Source organism: Miscanthus floridulus, chromosome 13 (genome assembly GCF_019320115.1).
Source record: "Miscanthus floridulus cultivar M001 chromosome 13, ASM1932011v1, whole genome shotgun sequence".
NCBI lineage: Eukaryota > Viridiplantae > Streptophyta > Magnoliopsida > Poales > Poaceae > Miscanthus > Miscanthus floridulus.
This window is the reverse complement of record NC_089592.1, coordinates 2,371,305-2,379,830: the sequence shown is the minus strand read 5'-3', so window position 1 is coordinate 2,379,830 and position 8,526 is coordinate 2,371,305. Positions and strand designations below refer to the sequence as shown.

The window sequence follows — 8,526 nt, the reverse complement described above, 5'->3', positions numbered from 1 at the left end:
TAATTGGTCCGCCGTGGCTGGATTTGAACCCAGAGTCGTATACAAACGAGAAAATTGAATCTTTGACACCTAATCTGCACGCCTGTGAATATTTGGCATCTAATTCGTACGTCGTTGAAAATTTAACACTTTAGCTGCGAATTCGCTGAAAACAGGTGTTTTCTCCTCCTTTTCTCCATTTAACATTTTTCCTTTTTTCTTTTGCTTTCCAAGGCAACGCTGAATGACCAAAGTACCCTTGGCCTTATCCATCCATTTCTTCTAAGAAACGAACGCATCTCTCTCCCGTACTCAGTTTTCTTTGGCTCTGTTTGTCACGCCGCCATCGCTGTGTGCAGGAGGAGGCACTTGCCGCTGGCTGGGCGTGGGGCCGGTCGCCGGTGCTGGACGAGCCGGCCAAGCGTGCGCGTGGACGGTCGCCGGTGCTAGGCGCCGGCGCTAGGCCAGTGCCCGCCGTCTTCGGCTCCGCCGCTGATGGAGGCCAGAGGCGCCGCAATGGTCGAGCAACAGCAGGCGGTGAGAAGGAGCCCGACTACAGAAGTTCATGATGTGATTTTTTTTGTCTGAACCTGTTGGTAACTCGAACGGGATCATAGCCGACCTGATCCGGCCACCCAGAGCTCCTCCTGCAGTTCGGGGACCAAACCCTAGCAGCTTCTGTTCACTCGTGAGAGAGAGAGAGGATGCAACGAGAGAAAGAAACATGAGAGAGTGAGGGGGACGGAATGCAATGCTTCTGATCCAGCAGATATATTCCATAAAGAGATAAGGCTAATGGGTACTTTGGTCATTCAACCTTGCCTTGGAAAGCAAAAGAAAAAAGAACAAAATGTTAAATGGAGAAAAGGAGGAGAAAACACCTGTTTTCAATAAATTCGCAGCCAGAGTGTCAAATTTTCAACGACGCGCGAATTGGATGTCAAATGTTCACAGGCGCCCGAATTGGGTGTCAAATATTCAATTTTCTCGTATACAAATGTCCCATCGGGGCCATGTATATGTATTTGGCTTAGACCTAGTAGTTTGGTAAGGTTTATCCGATTTCGGTTTCTTAACGGGCTAGTGTAGCGACATTGTAGGAGCCAACGTGAGGCTTTTTTTTTCACCGACTTCGGATCTTGGGTTTTTACCATCCGTGCTACCATAGCAATGATGCCGTAGTCCTAGGAATCATGCTTAAAAGACCATTGCTAATTTGGTACTCCCTCCGTCCCCGAATATAACGCATGTATGTATTTCAGAATTCAAACTTAATTATCTTTGACCAACAATTAGCCTAATTATATCAAAAGATTGTATTACAAAAGTAGTATTGGCTAGAGGGGGGGGGGGGGGGGGGGGGGGCACCTGTAATCTCACCCTAAGATTTTTAATACATATGACCACTGCTCTAAGCATTCGTAACTCTTCGAAGTGAGAGATATCATCATCATAGTAAACTTGCCCCTTTAGGTCTTTCAACCTCCATTTATTTGCTAGAGATTGAAATCTAGTAGAGACAAATAACCTAGATGCATGGATGTCCGGAGCCCATTACTAGATCTTTAAGGTGTATATGTTGGGGATCTAGAATAACGGAGAAACATTTGAATCTAGATCTTTCTTGACACAATCGTAAGCTCAAATAGAATCACCCACCAAGAGCGTTTTGGCGCTCCGTCTGAAAAAAAAAAAACAGAAAACATGGTGGAGTAGTCAAATATGCCCTTGACATGTGATGTTTCTGTTGCCGAGCAATAACAATGTAAATTGGTGAAATAAAAGTATCAAAAACCTTGCCAAAAGTCTACCAACCAAACCTCTTTCCTAACTGGTTTGATCTGCAAAAGGATATCGACGGCGTTTGTTTTCACTAGTCGATGGCTCTCTGCAGTCAGCTAATGCTGGTAGTCGGTTGCTTCATTAGGAGTTCATGTGGTCGCTTCCCTCTAACAACATGTCACAGCGAGTGGAGTCTCTACCTGCACATATGTTCTCTAGTAGTGGCGACAGTTCGGCTTGTATCCCTGTCAATGGTGAGTTACAGGGAAATATAGATTTAAACATTTCTATAAGAATCGGGATCCCTACTAAATGCACCATGCATATTAGTCGCTTGATCAGATGCATCCAAGAGCTCGTCGACAGTTACATGTGTCTAGTATAGTAGAAGTCAAGCGGTATGTTCGCTGGTTGGTTTCTGGGCTGGTTTGGGCTGGCTGGTGCTGGTTTGTTGTGAGAGGAAAATATTGTTGGCTGGCTGGCTGGTTTGGGCTGGCTGAAACCAACAAGCGAATAGGGTGAAGGAATGACACTTCTCTTCAATAAGTGGGGTGGGGTTGGTGTGTGTGTGGGGTGGGGTGTGTGTGTGTGTGTGTTTGGATTCAACAATAGAAATGAGAATCAATGCAAAACTAGCCTGTGCCTAGCTATGCAGAAACATCCGAAAAACTACGACATAAAACTGTATATGTAGCATCGTTCCTACCAATTCTATTGAGAAAGCGAAACGGATGAATGAAGCCACCAAACACACCCACAAATTTCGTAAGTCCAGGTTTGGATGAATCGATCCTACATTTTCTCTCTCGTGAAGTCCAACCCATTTTCAGAAAATGAAGTTCCCGTCAAATTTCAGTCTTCGGAATAGGGTCTCTCTTAAGAGCTGAGGAGACAGCGTGGTAACATGGGTCTAGTTTAGTGGTGGAATTAGCTAGCAGAGTCCCTTAACCTTTAAGTTCTTGCACCATCACCATAATCCGGACAGCAACCGGACTCCAAATTTCAAGTTTTTTCACTCTCTCTCCATCACATCAATTTCTAGATGTATGCATGGAGCATTAAATATAGGTAAAAAAAAATAATTAATTACACAGTTTAATTGTAAATCACGAGACGAATCTTTTAAGCCTAGTTAGTTCATGTTTGTCAAATACAAACAAAACATGCTATAATGTCCAGATTACAAAAATTTACGATCTAAACGAGGCCATGTTAAAACATGCAAAGAGACAGACGGCAATTTACTCGCAAAAGTCAGGACGGGCGGCCGGCGTTGCGTCCGCGTCAACGCTGAGGTCAGCACACGGACACGGACTTGATCCATTCAACCACACACACGCACGCACGCCATTATTTTATTATTATTGCTCCCTCCTGGAGCCTTCTTCCTCCGGCCAGCCAGAGCCGAGGCGAGAAATTCCCCAATCCCCAATCCCCACGCCACCGCCTCCCCATCGCCTCCAATCCAACAGTCTCCGATCACCAAATCCCAGCAATCCCCCGCAGCCATGGAGTGCGAGCCGGAGGAGCTGCAGTTCCTGGGCGTGGTGGGCATCTACCGCTTCTCCGCGGAGATCCTCCGGGGCCCACACCGCCCGCTGTTCGCGCGCATCGCGGCGGCGTTCGTGCTCCCGCTCTCCGCGCTCTTCCTCCTCCACATCGCCATCTCGCACGCGCTCTTCACCCACATCGACACCGACGACACGGCGCTCGACAACTCCTCCCCGGGCACCGACACGCAGCGGCGCCTGCTGTCCCGCCTCGCCTCCGACTGGCTGGCCCTGCTCCTCTTCAAGTCCGCCTACCTCCTCGCGCTGCTCCTCCTCTCGCTCCTCTCCGTCGCCGCCTCCGTCTTCTCCGTCGCCTCCGTCTACTCCGCCAAGCGCGACGCGCTCACCTTCCCGCGCGTGCTCTCCGTCGTGCCACGCGTCTGGCGGAGGCTCGCCGCCACGTTCCTCGCCGCCTTCGCGCTCCTCGTCGCCTACCACGCCGTCGCCGCCCTCCTCTTCGTCGGCCTCCTCGTCGCCGCCGAAAACAGCAACGGGTCCGGGGGAGGCCTCGCGGGCTTGCTCGCGTTCCTCGTCGCCGTCGCCTACCTCGTCGGCCTCGTCTACCTCAGCGTGGTGTGGCACCTCGCGAGCGTCGTCTCCGTGCTCGAGGACTACAAGGGCTTCGCCGCCATGCGCAAGAGCAAGGACCTCATTAAAGGGAAGCTCGTCACCGCCGGGGTCATCTTCTTCACGCTCAACCTCGTCTTCGCCGTCGTCGAGTTCGGGTTCCGCGCCTGGGTCGTCAGGGGATCCGGAGCGGGCTCCAGGCTCTTGCTTGGCCTCCTCATGCTCGCCGCGCTCTGCTGCGTCGTCATGTTCGCGCTCGTCTCCCAGACCGTCGTCTACCTCGTCTGCAAGAGCTACCACCACGAGAGCCTCGACAAGGCCAACATCTCCGACCACCTCGAGGTCTACCTCGGCGACTACGTCCCCCTCAAGGCCTCCGACGTGCAGATGGAGCAGTTCCAGGTCTGAATCGCATGATGGCTTCTTCCTCCTCTGCTTCTTCTTTTTCACTGCCTGCAAGTGCAAATCCATTCCATCCTCTGCTTTGCTGCTGGATTTGTTACCAATCCATCCATCCTCTGTACTAGTATTACCATCCGCAGGCAGTCAGGATTGGGAATCTGTAATTTACATACGAACAGACATGTCATGAACATACTTTAGCCGTACTTTCTAGAGAGAGAATTGGGAATTTGGGTTGGGGACAAGAATAATTGGAATCTGTACTTTGTAAGGGCAGGGTTGACGATGTAGGATTTGCTCCTCCTTTTAAATTGTGGCAGGCAAAAGGAAGAATGGACATATTATGAATTATTATGAAACGAGGGTAGGTTAATTTCTTTCTCAGGGACAGGGTTCCTTTCCTGATTTAGCCCGGCTGCCCGTGATACAAAGATGAATGATATACTGAATTTACAAACTTACGAGCAGCGAATGGATGATGCTTATTGATTACTGTATATATTATCAGTTATGGAGATATAGAACTAAAGGATGAGAATAAGCTTATTGCTTTTACTAATCAACTAGAAAACATCGCGCGGCTTTGCCGCGCAAGCCGCGCGGGCCAGTAGGTGCCAGCATTATGGAGCTGCTAGTAGCTGCGTAGAAGTCCAATCCAGTGCAAGCATTTTTATTTTGAGATTTACTTAATTTCAAGTTAAGACATGAATATTATTAGGATAAAGTCGACTTTCATTGATGGAGCTTCTGCGCGTTCCAGGGTGACGAGTGGTGAGAAAGGGAAGAAACCCGGCGGCGCGTAAAATGAGTCGTGGGCTATATATATATATAGGATCATGAAGCCGGTAGAATCACTCAATTGTTTTATTTTATGTGTGTGACGGGTAAGCTAGCATAAAAATTTCATAGCAATTTGAATAAAGAAATTAACTCTATTAATTTTTTTAGAAACTCTTGAGAAATGTAGATCCACATTAATAGCAAAGAAATACAGTAAAACATGTGATGTTATGTGTTTACAGTGCAGTGCTAGTTGTGTAGAGTTCAACAAACTTGGTTTGGCATTTTTTAAAATTTTATTTGTTTTATTATGTTATTTACAAAATTTCAATCGTAAGGCCCAGGTTCGGCGGGAAACAGCCCCGAGCGATAATTATGCAGAAAACATAAAAAGGGATAAACGCAAAGAAACAGAGGAAAGAAAGTAAAAACAAAACACAAAAGATGAGAAAAAAATAAAGAAAGTAATTAGTTTAAAAAAATAAGTGATGGAAATATGAAATAAAAAAGAAAAATAAAACCACAAAAAGAAAAATAAATAGAAGAATAAAAATAAAATAAAAGAACAACAAAAAAGAAAAAGGAAATATAAATAAAATTAAAAAGGAGGATAAAACTAAGAAAAGAACACAAAAACAGATAACTGAAGTAGGAGTGTCAGGTATTTCAGATGAGAGCACTTACCTGCAAGCCATGGACTCTCAATCGGTCCTAGCCTCCCAGCAATCGACGGAGAAGGCCGATAGTGCGTAGCAGGCATGAAAGCCCAAAGCCTAGAATAGCAATAGTAAACCCATAAATTTTTTTGGGGGAAATCAGAGAGGCGGAGTGCTTTGTAAAATTAATTTTTACTATCAAAATATAGGTCCAATATTAGCTTGAATTGACCGATATCGTAGAAATACCTTTCCTGACTTGTCATTCATTACTGAATACAGAATATTAATGAGATAACATGCACCAACCATTTAAATCTGATACAACTCTGGGAGGTTGAAGCTGGTATAAATGGGAAAATAAATATGCCCAAAAAACAGTAAGTGATGGATACATTATAGGTACTGCTAGAAAATGGTGAAGCTAATATATTTCTACTATTAATAAATCATTCTGGGCTTGAATCCAAAATGAACTGGAGAAGCTTACCTTCATGAGAAGAGCCACCATTAGCTAAAAGAATGAGAAGAGCCACAGTGACGCAAGTACATACATTTATGGAAGTAACATGAAGGTAATAGGGTGCTGGAAAATCCGTATGGTAATAATTGGATACAGACTAACATGAACATGAGAGAAGAGCCACCATTAGCCAAAAAAATGAGAAGATACGGACTAACATGAAGGGCTTCCAATTTTTGTAACCCATAATCAAAGATGCTTAGGCTCTATCTTGTTTAAAATTAGAAAATTATGCGAAGAACTTACAGTTATGCAAAACTCCGCAGCGAGACCTGGGTGAACACAGCGAAACGGGTAGTAGGAGCAGGTGGCTGCTTAACTTTAAAATGTTTGCACTGGCTCAATCATGCATCTGTAAAATAACATCGGCAAAAATGTTACAATATGTTTTGTATTCAGTGTGCATACACAGTAGCCTGAAGTTGGAAGTTCTCAGGCATATAAATTTAGGTTTGGTGGGCACAGGCAGACATGTGCAATGAACTGTAAAGAAATAAGGAAACAAGTGTGTGGAACATATTTTTGGGGCAACATTTAAAGAATCCCAGTATGCAGCTTGCAAAGAATAACAATGACGGTTAGGTAATATATGACAATGTTTCCATCCAAAACGAAGACACCATGGCCTAAATCTGATGGAATGTATAAATCAAATTAAAATGATGTACCTTGTTGGTATAAAGTGGATCGGAAGTCCCTGAAATTGTTGGATTGGAAAATGTATCCGTATTTGATGCTGCTATGAACTTGAGCTGCAGATAAACCATTATGTCCAGTTTCCTTAGCCTGTGAATCATATAAGATGGGGCCAAAAACAGCATAACATAAATCTGGTCATAACTTGAAGCATCAGCTGCGAACTACTGCAAAATAAGCCCAAGTAGGAACATTTACATGACGAAGCACATAAAGGAATTGGGGGTGCTGCAGCTGTATACCTTCCTCTCGTCTGCAGGACAACAGAAAGCAGCCTGTCCATCATGAAGCATACCAAAGATGTCTGCATCTTCCCTCAATTGGAAGCAGCTGCTCTTGATTCCCCATGCCATCTGTCAGTGAACATGCGGCATCCTCCCTTTCACTTTGACGATCCTATCCAGTTCATCTCACATTGAATGAACCTAATCAATACGTGAGAAATGTCTCTCTCGCACACACGTAGAGAGAGAGCATGGAGACTATACCTTCATTGGATGATGCTGGATGCAGAGGACATGAGGATGGGGCTGGGCAGAGCACGGAGGGAGGACCAGACGCCTGGATGCTTGGGGCGACGAACAGGAGGTGAGGGCGAAGACGGAGGTCCGAGGAAAGGAGAGACGGCACTACCTGGAGCTGCTGACGCCGGAGGCCTCGCGCGCACCAGAAGAGGCATGCTTGCGATGCTATTTGCTTCGCCGGGATGGTGGTGGTAGAGGTGATGCTGAGGAAGGCGGCGAAAGACACAGGCAGCGAACGGGAAGAAACAGGCGGTGTGCTGGCGCAAATAGGGAGGGAAGACAAAAACATCAGAGAGAATTACAGATCAATGAACATGAGGAAGGAGATCGCTCGCCTGTAGCGGAGCCAAGAAGAGCAACAATGGCGCGATGGGAATCGACGGCCGCAGCCCCCCGCTGCTACCTCAAGTTCGCTCGACGTTGTAGCCGCGACGGCGTTGGAGTCCACCCCGCCCGAGCGCCGCGGCGCCGGGGGAGCAGCCGCTCGCGCCGGTGGAGCCGCCGTGCGCCGAGGGCCCATCGAGCCGCGCCCTTGCCGGGGAGCAGCCGCGCCGGGCCACCTCGCCGCCGCGCCAGGGGGCGGGTCTGCCCCGCCATGGTTGGGGGCCAGTGCCACCTCGCCCAACTGCGCCCCGCCATAGCTGCCTCGCCGCCGCCGTGAGAGAGAGAGGCTTGCATCGCGGGTTGATTTCGAGGGTTTTTTTGCAAAAAAAATAAAAAAAATAAAAGGAGATCTGGACTACGGATTGATTCGACTAAAATTCGAGGGTATTTTTAAACAAAAACCACGCCTTGCACGCTCTAGGCCGATCCGATGGCCAGGAACGCCGGTCAGCTTTTGGGTACAGGTTTCATATGTAAAGATATGCCTTATTCTGATTAATGCCTGCTTGCTCTGGCGGTAGAGATATGTAATTCAGTTAGTTGTGTCTATATCATATTTACCATTTCAACATTTTCTGTCACTGCCGTGCTAGGACTGCAATTAGCAAAGGTGTGGCTGTGCTTCTCCAAACAATCTGTGATTCGGAATGATCTGGGCGGTCTATGACAACCACAACTACTTT

General features: G+C 46.9%; 2 protein-coding genes across 6 annotated transcripts; one reads left to right on the top strand and one right to left on the bottom strand.

Annotated features, from left to right (window-relative positions):
* Positions 1 to 3,131: 3,131 nt before the first annotated feature.
* LOC136500805 (uncharacterized) lies at positions 3,132 to 4,616 on the top strand. Its single transcript, XM_066496244.1, has one exon. It carries the CDS (start codon positions 3,270 to 3,272, stop codon positions 4,284 to 4,286), a length of 1,017 nt encoding a protein of 338 aa, XP_066352341.1. The 5' UTR covers positions 3,132 to 3,269; the 3' UTR covers positions 4,287 to 4,616.
* A 327-nt stretch (positions 4,617 to 4,943) lies between these two features.
* Positions 4,944 to 8,147, bottom strand: LOC136500806 (uncharacterized). Of its 5 annotated transcripts, none has more exons than XM_066496247.1 (7): positions 7,863 to 8,147; positions 7,569 to 7,716; positions 7,424 to 7,496; positions 7,178 to 7,344; positions 6,908 to 7,025; positions 5,966 to 6,591; positions 4,944 to 5,833 (listed from the first exon to the last, which is right to left on the bottom strand). In XM_066496247.1, the coding sequence occupies exons 1-4, from the start codon at positions 8,135 to 8,137 to the stop codon at positions 7,292 to 7,294; spliced, it is 549 nt and encodes a 182-aa protein (XP_066352344.1). In that variant the 5' UTR covers positions 8,138 to 8,147; the 3' UTR covers positions 4,944 to 5,833; positions 5,966 to 6,591; positions 6,908 to 7,025; positions 7,178 to 7,291. The 5 variants fall into 5 exon arrangements, with proteins under 5 accessions (XP_066352344.1, XP_066352345.1, XP_066352342.1 ...); XM_066496248.1 differs by having other exon boundaries at positions 7,178 to 7,331; XM_066496245.1 differs by having other exon boundaries at positions 7,178 to 7,360; positions 7,424 to 7,716.
* Between the last annotated feature and the right edge of the window lie 379 nt (positions 8,148 to 8,526).

Coding starts and splice junctions, on each gene's coding strand:
- LOC136500805 (XM_066496244.1), top strand. CDS start 3,270: ATGGAGTGCGAGCCGGAGGAGCTGCAGTTCCTGGGCGTGGTGGGCATC.
- LOC136500806 (XM_066496245.1), bottom strand. CDS start 8,137: ATGCAAGCCTCTCTCTCTCACGGCGGCGGCGAGGCAGCTATGGCGGGG. Junction 7,717..7,862: donor CAACGTCGAGCGAACTTGAG/GTAGCAGCGGGG, acceptor TATTTGCGCCAG/CACACCGCCTGTTTCTTCCC. Junction 7,361..7,423: donor TCCAGCATCATCCAATGAAG/GTATAGTCTCCA, acceptor CGTATTGATTAG/GTTCATTCAATGTGAGATGA.